Below are 19,961 nucleotides of genomic sequence, written 5' to 3'. Positions count from 1 at the left end.
ATTTCACTACTACAGTTAACTTTTCTATATACACTGAAGCATACAAGAGCAATTAAAAAATAAATGAATATCACTGGACCAATTAATGTCTGCTAGTCACTGAACACACATTATGAAATATACACACATTACAATTCACAGCTCTTCATAAACCCACTGGATTTCTATGGAGCCAAATACTCTAATCTAAGAGAGTCTTGCGAATAAACAATGACTGATACTAATAAAAATCACTGTGCTACTACATTTCACAGGTACCACAGTGCATCATTTGTTCAATAGCATGTGGCAAAATCAACTAATATGTAGTACACTTCAATTCAATTTAATAATAGGCTAATTTGTAACATGTTTACTAAACCCGTGTATACATATAGATGGGGAAGAGGAGATTTCGATATCATAGCTGGTATTCCAGACTCTTCCAATTGTGCAAATATTATAATGAAATCTGTGATTTTAATACTGTCAGCAAAATATACTTTAAATGCTTCATCATTGTCAAGCAAAATCCCAAGAACAGAATCTTTATAATTCCATAATGGCCAATTTATATGATAAAGTTATCTGCTCATTTTGTTCTCACGAGCCGGGGTAAATTTACTAAAGTGAGAGTTTTTAGAAGTGGAGATGTTGCCCATAGCAACCAATCAGATTCTACTTAACATTTAACTAGCACCTTCTAGAAGATAGTAGCTAGAATCTGATTGGTTGCTATGGGCAACATCTCCACTTCTAAAAACTCTCACTTTAGCAAATTTACCCCGCCATGTTTTTCAAAGACTATGGGGGTATTCAATTAGCCCTGCAGCTAATTGCCGTGCTGGAGCCATTCAATTAGCAGGGATTACCCCGCGTGAGCCCCTGAAGTCGGACTAAACCTCATAGTTCATGGAGGTGCAGGGAAAAAAACCTTTGATTCTGCAGTTTAAGCTAAATCAGTCGATTTCCGCACCTGAATCCCGATTTTTCAGCACGGGAAAAAGACTATTTAATGGAATATTCTTTTCCCATTCCGCAGGGATTTTTGCAGGTAATCAGTCGCGTGGGAAACACCGCTGCTAATGGAATACCCCCTAATAGCTAAGCAAGAGAGAACATGTTGGTTGATCATAGTGTTGTTGTTACTTTATTCAAATTTAAAATACAATGTAAAACAATTGAACTAATGTACTACATTCTCATGGGTTCTAGGGTTCTTTCCTAGATGGTCAATCAATCTCCTCAATGTCATACAACCCGTGATCTATCAGGAAAACGGCTGCTGCACACTGAGCCCACTAACATTGCCCACCATCTATGTTTATGATGTTATGTGCTATACTACAGTGAAATTCCTCAATGCTAATGTGAGTTATTGAACGAACCGCTGTCTCTATCAATCGTGAAACACTTACCTTCGTCGGGCAGTGTGCAATTTATGCATGCATGACAGCAGAACTAATTTTACAATGACAGTAGTGCCATCTAATATTGTGATGTATATTTTATATTGTAGACATTGATCACAAAATGTCTTTGCAAACAATATTTGCAGTTTTTCCTTCAGGGATTAGCACAAAAAGATGCTTGGAGCTACTAACTCGTGAGCAAGCCACGTAAAGCAGCCCATGGGAGAAGCAGCTGGTCCTGAGATCTATGACTGCAGCCCTGAGTGTTTGTCCCTGCAACTTGTTGATTGTCATAGCAAAGCAAACGCTTACAGGAAACTGCAAGCGCTTGAATTGAATAGTAAAATTGTTGGGGATAAGGAGTAAACATATAAATACAGTCTCACCAATGCCAGATCCAGTTAGAATATGTGCCTTAATTAGGTTCCTCTGTAGAGCAGTGACTTTAAGTCGTGTTCTGTCGCATAACTTGGGTGGAGTCAAGTTCCGCAGAAACATGATCGGAACACCAACATGCCCCAGGTACCGGACTTAAGGGGGCGGTGAGGAGAGGCTGCCAAGGGGGGGGGCCAGGTAGCTGCACGTGTGGATTTGGAGCCACATGTCAGGACCTGCAGTGTGGCCTTTAGAGACACAGCGCCACCGTCAGTCTAATGTTGTGCTGGTCTTGAGCCAATCAGAGCTTGTGGACCAGCAGCCGCTTCTGATTGGCTGCTGGTCCACAAGCTCTGATTGGTTCACGACCAGCACCACATTAGAATGACAGTGGCCCTGACCGTTCACCAGCGCCTGGCAACCCTATCCCGCGCCGCCCCCAAGCGGGGGGTGGCGTGGGATATCCCTATCCCACACCGCCCCCAAGCAGTCCTACGCAGTCCTGGCAGGTAAGAAAAATGAGCTGATTATTGGGAGATGTTATTTTAATTTGAAAGTCAGTTTTTAATAGTGTTACATCTGTCAGTTCTGGGGGGCTACTGTCACCGGGGGCATTACTAATACTAAAATATAACCTACTGTATATCTGTTCCCAATACAGTATGTAACTCCATATTTGTCTGTTTACCCTCCTTTTCCCTTCTTACTGTCTGTATCCTTTCTGTTGTATTCAATTGAAATCAATAAAGACCATTGGAAAATATAATCTTGCAAAATGTTTTAGTTTTACATACTGTATTATAAAAAGTGCCATATCAAACCTTCTGTTAAAAAATAGAGCACACTTTTGATTATACTTCTGCCATGAACATAGGAAGGGGTTCTTTACTGTACCCCATAAGCTAGTGATGGTTGATTCCTAGTGATGGTTGATTCATTGACATAATATAAAAATAGAATGGACGCATTGCTTGCAATAAATGGTTTATGTAGCTATAACTAATTGAGGAGATAATGGGGATGTTTGATCCAGAGACGTTGGGGTCTATTTACTAAGCAGTGTTAGGAGACAGAGTGAAAAGTCATAAGGTGCCAGCCAATCAGCTCCTAACAGCCAGGTGCCAGCCAATCAGCTCCTAACTGCCATATCACAGGCTGTGTTTGAAAAATTACAGATGCGAACTGATTGGCTGGCACCTTATGACTTTTCACTGTAACTCCTAACACTGCTTAATAAATAGACGGTATACAATTGGGAAGCCGGCTGCCTTAATACCGGCAGCCGGCTTCCCGACTGTCATATCCCAGCGAGGGATGTATTGCCAAGCGTCTAGATGTAGACACCTGACATTTCCCCAACACCGGGAGACAGGCGCCCGGCATCCCGATCGAAGGGATGCCGGGCGCTGCGAACGGACAGCCGCGGGGGAGAGGGTTAGGTTTAGGTCACCCGGGGGGGAATTAGGGTTAGGCACCCCTCGGGAGGGTTAGGCTAGGGGGAGGGAGGGTTAGGCACCCCCAGGGGGGGACTTAGGGTTAGGCACCCCCCCGGGGGACTTAGGTTTAGGCAGCGGGGAAGGGGGGGTTAGGGTTAGGCACTTAGAGGGGGGATTAGGGTTAGGCACTTGGGGGGGAGGTTAGGGTTAGACACCCCTAAGGAGGGTTAGGGGGTTAGGTTAGTTAGTACTTACCTATCCACGATCGGGATTTCCAGCGCTGTCGGGCTTCCGCTGCCGGGAACTCTGCAGATGTTGGCCAGGCACTGCCGGCAATGGAACCGCCGGTTCATACCGATTCCCTTAGACACCTTTATCTCATTGATATTTTTGGTTCAGGAAACATTCTTATTTCCCCTTGTGTGGAAAAAAATATCACACTGGGAATATTATTTCCCTTACTCTGGACCAGCACAATTAGAAGCAGTGGATTAGATGGACATGTGCTCTTTTCAACCAAATATGCAACTGTATGAAACATGCAAAGTATTACAGTAAAACTATAGCCTTCAATGACACTTACCTAAGTTTGAAGAAGCTCTTCCCTCTGCTGCCCGATCTTTGAGACTTTCTGCAATGCATAGCTGCTGTTCATGGTACTGTTTTGCCCTCTCCAAATCTTGCATACAACGTGCAGCATGCCCTAAGCCTGCAAAGGCTCGCATCTCAATAGACTTTTCTGATAATTCCTGTGCAAGTTCTAGAACATGGTTGTGATAAGACATCGCCTTGTCAAAGTTTCTTCTGTAATGAAAGGCACTGCCAAGGTTACTATATGCCCGGGCTTCTTCCCGCTTGTTTCCAAGATCCTTTGCGATCTTTAAATGTTGTTCATGGCAATGAACAGCATTTTCAAAGTCCCCCATTGCAATGTAGACTGCTCCCATATTCCCCAGTTCTCGTGCTTCAGACAGTTCATCTTTGGATTGTTTAGCCAGGAGAACACACTGCTTGTGGCTTGCCAGTGCATTGGGGTAGTCACCAATTGCAGTGTAGACGTGGCCCAAACTGCTTAAGGCAGATGATGCTGCCTGTGAAAAGAAGAGGGTTAATTTTTTTTAATACATGTATTATTATAAGTCCACTGTAAAACAAATAATGTACCTAAAAGGCAATCACTAAAATAAACAGACAGTGAAACAAACCAATATAATACATACATAACAAATATATAAAATTAATTAAATTATAATCAGTATAAAATTCTGCAGCTTCCTGTAATGACTGTAACTGCGGTCATCCTATCAACTTCCAGCCAACAACCTTGGAGAGTCAAGGGAGATGAGGAGCCCCTAGGAGTTGGTATCTCGTGGCAATGACATGACTACCTATCTCAATTCTAAGGGGTATATTTACTAAAGTGCTGGTTTTTAGAAGAGGAGATGTTGCCCATAGCAACCAATCATATATTAGATATTATCTTCTAGAACAGGGGTTGGGAACCTTTTTTCTGCCGAGGGTCATTTTGATATATATAACATTATTTGCGGGCAGGTGCAGGACACGCCCCCTCTTTGTGACATCACACAGGGGGGGGCAACAATTGCCGGTATTTACAGCAATGCCCGGAGCTGTAAAGGCAGCGGTGTGACCGTCTCAAGCATCCTAAGGATGCTCCAGGCGGCACTGCTGCATAGATTCTGGCTGCGGCACCCTGCTAGCCAGATGAGGCAGCACAAAAAGCTCAGAGGGCCAGACCAAATGATTCCAGGGGCCTAATACGGCCCCCAGGCCTGAGGTTCCCCATCCCTGTTCTAGAATGTGCTAGATAATTATTAAGTCAAATTTTATTGGTTACTATGGGCAATATCTCCACTGCAAACCAGCACCAGTAAATATACCCATAATACTCACAGTTTTTGTGTGCTTGAGAGGGACACGTTAGCATTATATCCTCCATCAATCCAGTGTTTCCCGCTGTGCTCAACTCAGTGTTAAACAAATAGATATGGTGTGTATTTTTCATACATATGATACATCAAATTATATAGCTAATAAAAAAAGATGCCTTTTCATATTTTACGCATTTCCTGAAATTAAGCATTTTTGACATTAAACACTACTAAAATGGAAAACATGTAACAGATTGCACAAAGCACAGGAAATTTAATCTATTATAGCTGCCATCCTAAAATTGCAGTTTGCCTCATGTTAGGATATATAGTAATACATTGGATGACTTGTCTGTTCAGTAAGGAATTTAATCTGTAAGATACTGCAATATATGGCCATAAAAAAGATGAATTCCAGAGTGAGATGTCTGTTATGAAAGCTTGTAGAGAAGATGATCACTCATGAGCTTGATTATTATTATTAATACATGTATAATATTTCTTCTAGAAATATGTTTTATTATACTCCTAATCCATGGCCCTGTGAAGAGCTTATCTTGCCTTTTTCACGGTGAACAATAAAAATTAAACACTTAAATTAAACTGTAGTAGTTGAAATTATGCATTTTATGTAGAAGCAATGAAGATGTCTCTAGAAAATTAAAGAGAAATTATTATTTCACATCATGTTTTAAATAAATGAAATAAAGCTCGATGTGATATACTCTGCTGGACCCAAGTGATTTATATACCAGATAGTCATAATTTGTTATCATGTATCAAAGAGTCTATCCATATATATTTTTATTTGGTCCTGCAATATACTATATAAAGAGAATAATGGTAAAGAATTTAAGGGGTCTGTGGAGATATTATATAACTGCACAATAGCACATGGGATAAAATGTTGTGGGATTGTAACCATTATTTAACCAAGAAGGTGTTGATTATTCTTTATCACGAACTTCCTATGTATGTTCTTAATTTTATCTCATCCCATTACCTGAATGGGAAGTTCACCAAAGAGGGGCGTCAGCACCTAACAGGCTCATACAAAAGAAGGGATTGGAGTGCAGTCATTAGAGCCATTGTGGACTCTAAACCATACCGGCCAACTCTTCCTGATTGTCAGGGAGACTCCCATAAATAGTAACAATCTCCCTGTCTCCCTGTAGAGTCTAGCAATCTCCCTGATTGCACCTTACCTTCATTATGAAGCTGTTATATAAAAATAAAAAAGATATATACATTCAAAATGGATAATTAGTATAATTTCCCTGCATTGGTATAAGACAAAATGATCCCTATGGCTACATGCATTTTCTGCAGGGGCGTATCTATAATGGGTGCAGGGTGTGTGGGAAACACTGGACCCTGGGTCCAGGGGGGCCCTGCACCGCACACCCTGCACCCATAATCTTACTTACCTCTCCGGAGTCCCACGTCGGCGCGGGGGCCGGCGCTGTTAAACCACTGGAAAATGGCCATGGCGGCAATTTTCCCATCGTTTGCGCATGCGCAGTACAGGGAAAATGGCCGCTGCGGCCATTTTCCCAGTGCCCTTTGCATACACTGTAGACTCTGGGCACACTCTAGTGCCCAGAGTCTATAACTCCGTCGCTAGCCGCGCACAGCTCAGTGCGCTGCCGGCAGCCGGGCGGAGAGGAGGGGGCCCGTGTCGGAGACTGCACACGGGCCTCCTCCTCACTAGAAACGCCCCTGATTTTCTGATAAGTATCAGTGTGTTTTCATCAACAAGTAGATCTTTCTAAATGCTTTGGGGCTCCTTTACATTTGGATGTAAGTCAGGTTTATGGCACGCCTCTCAGATGTAGTAGTACACGCCCACTTTGCCACCGCGCTCATAGGTGTTGCTTTCACAATCTCCTTTTCAGGGCCATTTCTAGGGGCAGGCGACCCGTGTAATCGCACGGGGCGCGCCGCCTCCGGCCCCTGCTGCAGAAACAGCCTGTTAACTGCCGGGCGTCCGCTGAGATTCAGTTACCAGCGGGCGCACGGCAGAGCAGAGCAGTTGGAGACAGAGATGGAGACGGAGGCTCCAGCTTCCGGCTCCCGGCTCCCCCAATGTGCACTATGGGAGGACGTCATGACATCTTTCCCATAGTGCAGAGAGAGGAGCAGCGGAGCGGACGCTGGAGCGGGGCTGAAGGTAAGTATTACTGTTTTGGTTTTCTTGTGCAGGCAGCCTGGACAATACTTGGGGGGAGGCACTACCACTGGGGGCACCCGGGCACTACTACTGGGGACATTACTCTGGGGGCACTTCAGCTGGGGGAGCCACCACTACTGGGGGCACCTGGGCACAGCTACTAGGGACATTACAAGTGGGGCACTTCTACTGGGGGAGACACCACTACTGGGGGCACCCGGGCACTACTACTAGGGTCATTACAAGGGGGGCACTTCTACTGGGGGAGACATTACTACTGGGGGCAACCGGGCACTACTACTAGGGACATTATAAGTGGGGCACTTCTACTGGCGGAGGCACTACCACTGGGGGCACCCGGCCACTGCTACTGGGGACATTACTCTGGGGGCACTTCTGCTGGGGGAGACACCACTACTGGGGGCACCCGGGCACTACTACTGGGGACATTAATCGGGGGGCACTTCTACTGGGGTCATTGCTTAGGAGGCACCACTACTAGGTGCATTACTCAGGGGCCAGGGGCACTTCTACTGGAGGCACTACTACTTGGGGCTTTACTACTTGGGGCACTACTACAAAGGGAGCATTACTATTGGGGGCACTAATACAGGGGCATTAATACTGGGGAATTTATACAGAGGACACTACTACAGGGGGCATTACTATTGGGGACACTACTACTGGGGCACTACAACAGGGACCATTACTATTGGGGGCATTACTGATGGGGCATGACTACAGGGGACATGACTAAAGGGGGCACTACTAATGGGGGCTCTGCATAAGTTGCACTACCACTGTGGGCACTGCATAAGGGGCATAAATACACAGGACACTGCATATGGGGACAACTACAGGGGGCACTGCATAATGGGCACTTTTGCCTGAGAGACAGTGGGAGGGAAGCCTAAGACCTGTTGGGATGGAATGGTAAGGGAGGGGGCTGGAATGAAGTGTGTATTATGTGAATCTTGTTTTTTCAATGTGTTTTATGTGGTTCTGGATTTAATAATGTATTTGAGGTGGATGTGGTTTTAAAACGTAGTTTGTGTGCCTCTATGGCTTTTCAAATATATTTTATGGGGATGTGGTTTGTTGCAGTGTATTTTATGTGGATCTGGCTTGTATTTTCAATGTGCTGGGCTCGCTCCCAACGCGACTAAAACCGGGTGTGATGCAAGGTCATACTTCTGCAAATGTCACACCAAAGGCATGCACACAGAAATACGGCGTGGGCGCGTGACAGCTAGGCCACACTCCATTTTTTGAACGCGCGCCGGAGGCGCGTGCATGCTGTCTGTCTTTTATTTAGCTACATATATTTTTCAGCGCTTTGCCTCTGACAGGTTAGACACCCCTGTGCTCAGTAGTCACAGTGGCTGACATTCTGTGGTCTTTCCACATCACGCTCCCTTACTGTGATACCACACCCCCTCACGATGAGGCCACGCCCACTCCATAATATTACTGCTTTGGGGGGGGCGCATTTTGACTGCTCGCACTGGGAGCCTCAGACCCTAGAAACTGCCCTGCTCCTTTTACAAAAGTAGGCAAGTATTCTCTAAACCAGGGATGGGGAACCTCCTACCCTGGGCCGTATAAGGCCCTCGGAATCTTTTGGTCTGGCCCTCTGAGCTTTTTTCTGCTAGCCTCATCTGGCTAGCAGGGTGCCTAGAATTGCACTCTGCAGCCAGAGTCTATGCAGCAGTTCCCCCTGGAGAGTCCTTAGGACGCTTCAGACGGTCACAGCGCTGCCCTTCAGCTCCCCGGAGTACTCTCAGGATGCTCCACGCATTGCTGTAATCACTGGGAATTGTGGCCCCACCCCATGTGACATCACGTGGATGGGACGTGACCTGCATTGGGCCCGCAAATAATGTTATATATATCAAAATGGCCCTCGGATGAATAAAGGTTCCCCACCCCTGCTCTAAACCAATAATTCAATCCATCATGCTACCTTTTGTGCCCATCCTTCTCCTTTATATTTATTTATATTAAGCAAATAAAAACCACATGTTCTGCCTAAAATTAAATTCCTTCCTAAAATCTATCTTACTCTTACCATAGCTCCCAAATATCCCAATTTCGGTGAGAGAGTTCTGATTTTAGGGTTCTGTCACACCATTGTAATTTGGGCTACATTATCCCGGCAGCTGGGCATACAGTATATGTTCCATTCATCGTTGAGCAGATACTGAGCTGACACTCCCCCCAATGTGATGTGGCCAGGCCCGCAATCCACTCAACAGAAAATGTTGTTGCACTTACTATTAATCACCACAACAAAGATGTAGTGCAACAGCTGATACTCTTAGGAAGTGTTCAGTTACTTCCTAACTTATGCCAAAATGCATTCACAACCAAATGTAATCAGAGTTTCTGTAAACCAAACAGTTGTCTGTATAACTATAAAATGATAAAAACCAATAATATATGACACGCACATTTTTTAATAAGACAAAGACAGAATATCATTGGATAGGATTTAATGTGAAATTTGACATTTGAATAAATGTGGTGATAAATTTACATGCATAACTGATTATTTCATAATCATGGCAAACAATTTGACTTGATCACGTATTTCCCAGTCTTAATGGCCTCCATAGTCCTTTTCACATCATATCACAAATAGAACTGTTGGCAATAAAAAATAATACAAGTGAACAGGTAACTGCAGGGGCAAGACTTCCAATCATTATGCCCCAATCATTATTTAGGAGAGAGAGGGTGCAACAATGTATTTCACACTCAAGGGCACTGCTCTGCCCTTCATTGGCAGAGGAGCTCTGGCTTTCAGTACCACTGTGATAGTGGTTCTCTAACTGACAGCCTGTATAGCCTGTGCGGACTGTCAGTTACACTGTGACACACAGTGAAACTTAGCAGCTACATAAGCAGCACCAGCACTAACAATACCCCGAGATCACAGCCTCCAACACATCTCCTGAAATACTTTGTTCTGCAGTGGTAAATCCAATAGCCCAGAGGTTCCCAAACGCGGTCCTCAAGGCTCCCTAACAGTTCAGGTTTTAGAGATATCCATGGTTGAGCACAGCTGACTTAATTAGTACCTCAGTCAATTTGATTTAACCACCTGTGCTCCACCATGGATATCAGTAAAACCTGAACTGTTGGGGTGCCTTGAGGACCGCGCTTGGGAAACTCTGCAATAGCCAATAAAATGGAAACATTCCAGGCAGGCAAGAGATATATTGAATTCAATAAGGTACTACAGTATTACTTTATTCAAACTAACTTTAAAAAAAATGTAAGTGGTTTCAACTTAAATAAAAACCCTTGTCCTAATTCTGGTGATGTAATTAACTACATGTTAATTGGCACATTCTGAATGAGCAAGGGGTGAAAAATAAAGGTGCATACACACACAACGATTTTTTAAACGATTATCGTTAACGATATCGTTTATCATTCAATCGTTGAAAAAATCGTTCAGTTTCTGAGTTATAACGATGAACGATTATCATTCATGCGCGTTCACGTTTGTAGTTTGTAGTTCAGTCAGACTGACCAACTCAACGATTTTCATTAAGGGAATATGCAAAAATCGTTTGTAGTTCAAAAAAATCGTTCATTACATTTAGTAAATGAACGATTTTAGTAAACGATTTTCGTTAATTTTTCCCTTGAAAAAATTAACGAAAATCATTTACTAAAATCGTTCATTTACTAAATCGTTGTGTGTGTATGCAGTTTAAGTATTACGGTATATGGTGATCTGATCCTTATAATAAGCATCTTAAAGATGGGCAGAAGGCAGCTTAGAAACTGAAATCAGCTGTATTCCTCCAATTCTGTACTAAAAAAAATAATTAAATGTGTGTTCCTCAAAGGCAAAAACAAGACCCTCTTTTATTCACAATGAGACAAGTAAGGAGTTTGCAGAAAAGCTACAACTCCCCTCCCCACAAAAAACTAAACACGTGCACATCAGAATACCTGCACAACTTTGCCATGTACTTTTGGTATTAAGTGTTCTTTCATTTAGCTACAACTTGTATCCAGCTATAATTTACATTTACAATTCTATCCAGAAGCATAATAGAACAATAAAGTGCCCAATATTGTTCTCTTGTATATAAGAGTAAACAAGACGCCAAGAAGACACATAGCAGAGTCCTTAGTAGTTAGGAGATGCCATAAATTATAGTGCACCACACAAACAAACTACTCACAATTTCATGTATAAATCTGAGTGTGCTCTGTTTTCGGAAAGTAAGAGATTAATAAACAAACAATCTTTCTTTTTCAAGAAGGAGCAGTAACAGATTAGCTATAAAAAACAATTTATAGCTAATTAGATACGGAAGTTGGCAAGATACACTACCTTTACCAGCTTCTGAAATTGAAAAACTACACTAGGTTTCCCTGAGGCAATTTAATTACAACATAAAAGCTGACAAATTGTAATGACTTACAGCGCTGTAAAATCAATATTATTTTTGCTTATTTTGGGGTAAAGTGATAGGCTTCTATTTAAATTAAATTATGGCTGAATAATTTCCAACCTAGCTGCAAGGCTCACAAATACCTCTCAATTTACAAATGGGAAAAATCTGGGTAAATTCTTGGATTTTTAATTTAATTTCACAGTATTCAGACCTACAGAGACCCAGACATATTTACAGATGTCCTTTCAAATGGTAAAGTGTGTAATGTATCAAGATTAATCCAATATTTCAATCATTCTACCATAGAAAATAGATTTTGAAGGGCTATAAATGCTTGTTATAAAAGCACCTACTTAAGAATGAATTGAGATTACAGTTGTTCCTGAGCGTGCACTGTGACAGCGAGACATATAGGGATGACGCAGGGTTGCTAGCAAAGTGGGTGTAAATTACTCAACTGAAAAGTGCATGAAAAATGTATTATTTCCTCACATATACAGAGCTGTATGCACCTCAAAATTGCATTGGCCGCATATGTGCCGGTTATCTTCAAGTTATCATCACAAGTGTGTACTTGCGACCAGTGGTGGCTCCAGAGGTGGGGCTGCAGCGCAGTCCAATATTCAAATAGGGGAGCCACACCAACTGCCTCCCCAAATGCTGCCAAACATCACTGGCAGTTGGTGTGGCACCCCTATTTGAATTTTGGACTGTGCTGCATCCCACCTCGGGAGCCACCACTGCTTGCGACTGTCCTGTAGCAGGTACAAAAGATATGCAGATTTATATTCGCTTACTTGCTCATCTGCATGGGCCGCAATTGCGTGAACACACTCTTATAAAACTTTGCCTATGTGAGAGATCCCCTTCACAGCTCCATATTGCCTCTCCAGTTGTAAGGTATCATACGTGCATGGCAGTAACTAGGAGTGCACAAGCAGTGCACTTGGCTTGCAGGATACTTTGAATGCAGCCAGTAGAGCTGTTGCAGAGCTGCCCGGAGCATCCTTTGTCCAAAGGACGCTCTGGGCTGTGCTCTTCTTCCTGCTGCTGGTGGCCCTGCCCCCTCAGCAAAAACGCATGACATCACATGGTGGCCCTGCCCACTCAGCAAAACGCATGACATCACGTGTTTGGGGGACACCGTTGGCACAGGGCAGCACAACACGCTGCCCCGTCACTGCATAGGTGCAATAAACATGTGGGTCTGCATATGCGTCTGCTTTTTTAGTTGAATTCATGCAAGATACGCTACGCAAACTGACATGCTAGTTAATCGGTAGCAGCCTCAGAGGGCCTGGGTCACAAAATGCCAATGGTCACTTATTTCAGCAATTATTTGCAACTTTACATGAAAAGTTGTTGTTCCTGGGCAGTGATTGGGAGGTGGCCTGAAGTGAACGCAAATGAAGTCAATCTCAAGTGTTATAGGAGTGTCGCGGCGTTTCAGTGAAATCAGCTTTGTCCCAAACTCACAGCTGCAGCCACATCGGTCATGTTCAGATATAGAAACTGCACCTGCCATACGGCTGGTGTAAGTGTCAATGGTGGGCGCTATGGTGTGCCGATGGTGGCATGTCAAGAATCACGGCGGTGTTACAGCGTTCACAGATGCAAAAAGTGGGCATCTCAGTTCTTGCACATTCAGACGCAGGGTACTGCACCAGGGGAAGGCTAATATTAGCATATTATCGCAGCTGTGACTCCGGGAAGAGTGGGTGCAGTAACATCCACCTCTGAACCAGGCCCATAATGTTCAATGTGCAGTAGATTGTCTGCAGTGTTATTTTTGCTGTTGAGGTTCTATCTATATTTTTAACTACATGTATTATTGGTTTCACTAATCCTTGGAGAAGCTACAGAAAAGATTAAAAGATTGAATAGGGACGATGTAGACAAAGCTATTAAATAATTCCCCCAACACAAACAATTGCTGTAAAAATGGTCTAACACACAAGTACATTCTACTGATATATTTTACCAATTAACTATACCGTAGCCATGTAGGTTATTGCAGTTTTTTTCAAAGTCCCAATACAGAGCGGCTTTGCACTTTTTCTGACCAATGAGAGCAAAGCAGCTTAGAATAAAAGATAGCAGCTTGTTTCACGATGGAGGTCCTGGGGATCCTTGAATACCATGGCCAGGGCCGTAGCTAGGGTAGTGCGGCCGGTGCCATCGCACAGTGCACCACAGGTCAGGGGGCGCTGTTTGGGCCTGTCAAATTTCTGTTTATTATCATTCTTGCTTGTAGCTTCCTCTTATTTCATCCCCAGCATCTCCTGGCCTCTCCTATTTCTTCCCTGGCCATTCCCCATGAAGCCATGGCCCTTTTTTGGGTGCATTATGTCCCTTTGAAAAATGAGGGGGGCGCCAATGCTCTTTCTGGCACAGGGCACCAAAAAGTCTAGTTACGGCTCTGACCAGGGCATGCTTGTAGTTCTACATAAGCCAGCATACCCAAATGCTTTAGCCATGCCAAGACATGCAGGAACCAGTAGAGAACCACCAAAAAATACATATTTAACAATTTCAACTTTTTTAACCCACACCTACCAGCCAGGTGTCCGGGAAGAGACCTGGTATTTTCAGCACAGGGCTCTTTTATTCTGGGAAAGGAAGGAGGAAGACTTTTCTTGCCAGCCCAATTCCCCTAGTAATTTCAGCTCCATGACTAAGGCTGAGTGACATTATACTGTTACAGAGTCACCAACTAAGTTTGTCATAACTAGTGCTAAGGATGGCTTTTTCTGGGACAACCAACGCTGTTTGTCCTCCCCACTACCAAGTTGAAAACACTGGTGATGGCAACAGAGAGAGAGGGGCCACGAGCAGTTACCTTTATAATATAAAAAAAAGAACTGACAAGGTTTATCCTGGTGATCCTCATCCTTACCATAGATCTTTGCATCAGCTCTTAGACAACCACAACAGATACGTCTCTACAACCCCTTAGTATACATGGGATGCATTTGCACGCCCCTTCCCTCCCCCATTTTCCTCTTCAAACAAAAAAAGCGCAAGCACCTCTGCAATCGTGCATATGTGTGCGCTCCCCTTCTGAGCACACAGAGTGAACATTTATGCAATTTACGATACGCAAACTAAGTTTCCCTCAGGATCTGGCGCAATGTATCCATATCCACTGAAATCTATATCTTACAACTAGATAAGTCACATGTAGAAGGGCACTCCATATAGAAAATATCAAATGCCGGGGTGCCTTCCTCATAGAGATAAATATACTATGTCAAATGCTCCCACATAAATGAAGCAGGCGGCACTCCTCCGGTCTTTAGTAAATCAAAACAATGGTGCTCATTGAGTCATAAGCCAACGTTTCAAGGCACCTACGGTGTTTTCATCAGGGTGTGTATGGAGAGTAATGTATTGAGTTCAGTAGAGTTCCTTAAGAATATTAAACTTCAATTACTCTGCAAGGTGCACATCTTAACCACTCGTCCGCACACGCTAGCCATATCGAGACCCGCACCTGTCGTTTATGCGATGTGATGTGTGCAACTTTACAGCAGGGAATGTGTACAATGTCAATAGCGGTTTATAGTCTAATGAAGCTGGATGTCATAATATGGAGATGAAGGGGTGAGGAAAGTGCGGAGCAATGCATAAAGTTGAGGAGAGTACTTTAAAAGTATTGAACCTGAAATGTACTGTCTTTATGACAAGGCATCTGTACACCATGTAGTGACAGTATACAGTACGGATGGCCCGTAATACAGTAAGTACAATATACAGTAATGTCTATAGCGGTTTACTGAAGTCTTGAAACAAAGTGATAATTTCAAACATGAAGAGTAACTGTTTACACTGCCTGAACGTGATTGGCCAGCTTCTCACGGATTACCGTGCACTGCTGCAGTATTGTATTCAGTAATGTAGGATTCATCCGTGGAGCATTCGCCACCCAGCGGTTAAACTGTGTACTGCATGGCGTGTAGTCTTTCGTGACATACAGTACGCCACGACATAACGCGCAGTATCTGCCATAACACGTACTGACATGCCGTGGCAGGAAGACCAAAATACAGCGCTATGAGCAAAGATGTAGCAGGACACATCTGTACTCTGTATGTTTTGATACTCGTCACCCAGAAATGCCTATTTCACGCTGGTCTCCCGTTCTCACAAGATGCGACATACATGCACCAACTTGCAACTTCCGACACATCATGCGCACACCATGTTTTTAGAATTCAGACGCATACATAGTAGTCTCAAAAACAGGACCTGCGTCCATTTTCACAGATGCATCCGACTCATAATCAGGCCCAAAGTGAGGAAAAGATGTACAAACATTTAGAGATCAGCCGGCTTTCTCTGCAGCTCTAGCACTATAAGCTCTGTCAGAGTTGCTCGCCGATTGCATTGCTGCTGCGTGTTTGGACACAGCAGTGATACGAAAATATAGTAATGCCACAGGAGGAAGGGTCTGTAGAAAAAAAACACCTCTTGCCAGCATTGCAGATCCGAGTGCTGTGTCCAAAGATACAGCATTGGATCATCATTGAGACCATCGATTACGATGGTTGCAGACATCGTCCATCCTAAGCTAACTCAGAATGGCCAACAGAACACCACTGCCCAGGCCAGGAAATCTGCGCCGGAAAACGCAGACCCTGGCCTTGTAATGCATACAAAACGGACCCCGTGCCCGCCCCCTCCCCACCCCCAAATTGCTGCAGCCTGTCAATCAAGAGGCTGCTTAGGAAGCACTGCATGCAGCGACACAGGACCCATTCTGCAGAACGGGTCCTGCGCATATGCAGTCCTCCCACTATCGTAGTTGTACACAAAGCATCAGATTTGCGTACAACTATGAATCAGGTACAAAGACAAGAAAATAAGGACAATTTGTGTGAAACTAATGGGATGGAGGGGGATTTAATGGCGGTCCAAAAGAGGACCAGTCTGTAGATGTGCTCATTGCTTTTTAATATACAAAAGTCACTGGTACACATGTAAAAACACAAGTAAGTAAAATATTACAGTACTAGACACATACAGTATTTGAAGTCTAATAGCCTAAATGCGTTATGCAGATGCCATATTAACACACACAGCACCTGCACCTACATGGAATCTGCAAACAGCTGCACCTGCGACATCAGTCTTGAAATTGCCACTTTATTGCACTTCAGTTTAATGACGTTAAACAAAATTAAAATGATTGAAAAAAAAAAAAACACGCAAAGATTCCTAAAATAAACATCATGTTTAAAATAAAAAAGCTACATGTTGATAGAATATACAGCAGTTCTCTGTGAAAACTAGACTGGATTAGTGAATTTCACTTCTGTATAAAGATATGGGTTTATGGGTCTAGAACACACATATTAACGGATTTCTGAGTCTTCAAGCACAAAATGGGAAGTATACAGCATGAAATTATTTATAACCTGTGAATGTGTGAGTCACATAGAATATAAATGAAAAGTGCATAATTTATCTGTATACTTGTAGCTAAACAGCTATGTTGTCAAAATATTCACAATTCAGTTAAATATAAATAGGAACTTTATATTACATAACAAATAAAACATTAGCTGTCAGCTAGTAGGTACCACTCTGCCTCCCGTCCCATTCCCCACTCTATACCACCCACCCCTTCCTGCTCTGTCGTGTTATCTGTTCCCTCCCCCCCTACTGTCCCGCTCTCTGATGTGCCCCCTCCCCCCTGCTCCATCTTGCCACCACCCTCACGCGGCTGCATACAAACATACATATTTACCTCACAGTGGGTCGTCTTCTCCTTCTATGGTCTGTCCAGTCTCCCTTGCAGTGAGAGTCATTGGGTGGGTAGTGCACACGGGATGTAGTCAGGATACCGGCGGGCGATATCCCACCCACCAATATCCTGACACTGACAGCCCAACAGGGGACCAAAGATAGGCGTCAAAATCCTGACGCCTGTCATTAGCCCCACTACAAAATACCAACACTCGGCATACCGAACGAAGGTAAGCCGGGAGTCTTCGCGTCTAGCCATGGGGGGGGGGTTAGGTTTAGGGACCCCCGGGTCGACTTAGAGTTAGGCACCCCCCGGGAGTGTTAGTTTTAGGGTAGGGAAAGGGGGGGGTTAGGGTTAGGCACCACTAGGGGGTGTTAGGGTTAGGCCCCCCCCAGGGAGGGTTAGGTTTAGGGTGCAGGGAGGGGGTGTTAGGTTTAGGCACTAACGGGGAGGAGGTTAGGCACTAACGGGGGGAGGTTAGGGTTAGGCACTAGCGGGGGAGGTTAGAGTTAGGCTTCCACTAAGGCAGGGTTAGGGTTAGAGGGGGAGAGGGGAGGGTTAGGTTACTTACCAGCCCTAGTCGGGAATTAGGTCCGTCGGGTTTCCACTGTCAGTGTTTGATCCGGCGGCTATTCAGCCACCGGCATTAAATACCAATTCCCTGCACACCTCTATTCCTGCTGCACATGCATGTTGGACATGGGCCAAACCATAGCAAAGTTTTATATAGATATATATACAAATTATTATGATCATCGGGTTAGCACTCTGCTGGCTCACTTTTTGTCCTTAATACAGCTTGAATTCTTCTAGGCATGGATTCTACTAACAGTCCACACAAATCAAAGGGCCCAGACACTCCCATGACAATAATGTTCAGTATTCTGAACATTACATTGTATGGGCTACAGAAGCAGAAGGCCTGTCCATACGCCATTGCTATCTGCTGCAAACAGGGTGAAACGCCTCAAGTTTGCACAGGATGGGTGAGGATATGGAGACAACAGCACAAAAGCATGGATCCTTATTCCATTGCCTCAACTCTTGGGGCTGGAAGAGGCAATGTTTCCGATATGAAGTTCATCACATTTGGACTAATATTCCCCCTCAAATCACACCAAAAGTCAGTACAATCCATGCCAAGAAGAATTCAAGCCATATTAAAGGCAAAACGTGGCTTTAAAATCTACTAAACCATTGGTCATAATAATGTGGACACTCAGTGTATATATACAGTATATATAAGTGTTCCTACATAAATATGTGGAAACTTTTAAATTTTTTTTACATTTTGGTTCGTAGACCGGGGTCCCATTTTCTGTATCTATATTCATGTACCATTAAAATATGTTGCATCACTTGGGAAAAGATCTGATGTAATTTTCCCTTTTTCACAATGTTCTTCATTTATGCTGCTCTGTGTTAATACAGCAGACAGACCACTCTTATTTTCTATTTTCATAAAATATTATCATTATATATAGAGTCACAAGTGGTGTGCATCATGTATGTCAGCTGGACATACACATGTTGCTCTCATATGACTCTTCAGTCTGTTGTCCTAAATAGCCATCTTCAGCAATACATCATCTGATATATGGATCCCCCATACATATGTGATTCTCTATAAGATAGTGATTATTAGAGCAAAAAATCTGGGAAAACATGCAGGAAAATTTCCAAATGAGTCTGTCAGAAACTGCTAAGAGCATATATTTCAGCTCCAGTTGGTTTGTATTTTAGTGGAAAAATTATGCCATAATAATCAGTACAATCCATGAATAATTCATTACAACAGTTTGGTTAACCTTTGTGTCAACAGAGACAGCAATTAAACATGGAATGTGAAAAGCTGAGAGATGTAAGCATGTAGCTTTAAATATAACATAGTAGCCTAAATTTTATGTAATTGTTACAATGCAACATTTAAATATATTCATCAACTAATTTAACATATAATGGTCATTAACCATTTCAGCATGAAACAACCTGGCCACCTTATATCCAGGGAAACAAATATCTCACAGTGCACCGGACTCCGGTTATTACTTACTGGGTCCGGCAGCACTGGAATCCCGGCTTGTGGCGGGGAGTCCCCGGCACCTGCTGCTGATGTGTCTGCTTCTGGGCCCTCTCGCTGTGCGGCTGCAAGATGCAGGCAGCCGCGGCTCCCCTAGGAGTGCGCGCGCCGACCTGCAGGAAGATTTATAGGGATAGGTGCGCCAAACATGAAGTCGCGTTTGGCATGAGAAGTAAACTCCTCCCTTTAAGAGGAAGTCTCTGGCAACAGACAAGTGCCAGAGTATAGGCTCCATTACCTTACTCCAGCATTCCTGCGCATATTTGCTATATGTTCCTGACCTTGACTTTGTTTGTGACCCGTTTTCATCTGATCCATGGTACTGCATTTGATAATCTGGTTCTGACCTTGGCTATCCTCCGTGACCTGCATACGTCTGCTCCCTGGTACCGTATTGTCCGTTTGGTTCTGACCCGGCCTGTCGACTACGCTGAAAGTCTTCTCCGCTGC

General features: G+C 43.7%; 1 protein-coding gene across 1 annotated transcript in view; it reads right to left on the bottom strand.

Annotated features, from left to right (window-relative positions):
- TTC28 (tetratricopeptide repeat domain 28) overlaps nt 1-19,961 on the bottom strand; it is a 498,533-nt gene that overhangs the window by 242,322 nt on the left and 236,250 nt on the right. Inside the window, exon 5 of the mRNA XM_088465579.1 lies at nt 3,786-4,293. Within this exon, the coding sequence (XP_088321705.1) occupies nt 3,786-4,293 (508 nt within the window). The remainder of the gene's footprint in view (nt 1-3,785; nt 4,294-19,961) is intronic.

Source organism: Taudactylus pleione, unplaced genomic scaffold (genome assembly GCF_031769625.1).
Source record: "Taudactylus pleione unplaced genomic scaffold, aTauple2 ptg000062l, whole genome shotgun sequence".
NCBI lineage: Eukaryota > Metazoa > Chordata > Amphibia > Anura > Myobatrachidae > Taudactylus > Taudactylus pleione.
Note: the sequence above shows the minus strand (reverse complement) of the source record. Positions and strands in the feature narration are given on the sequence as shown.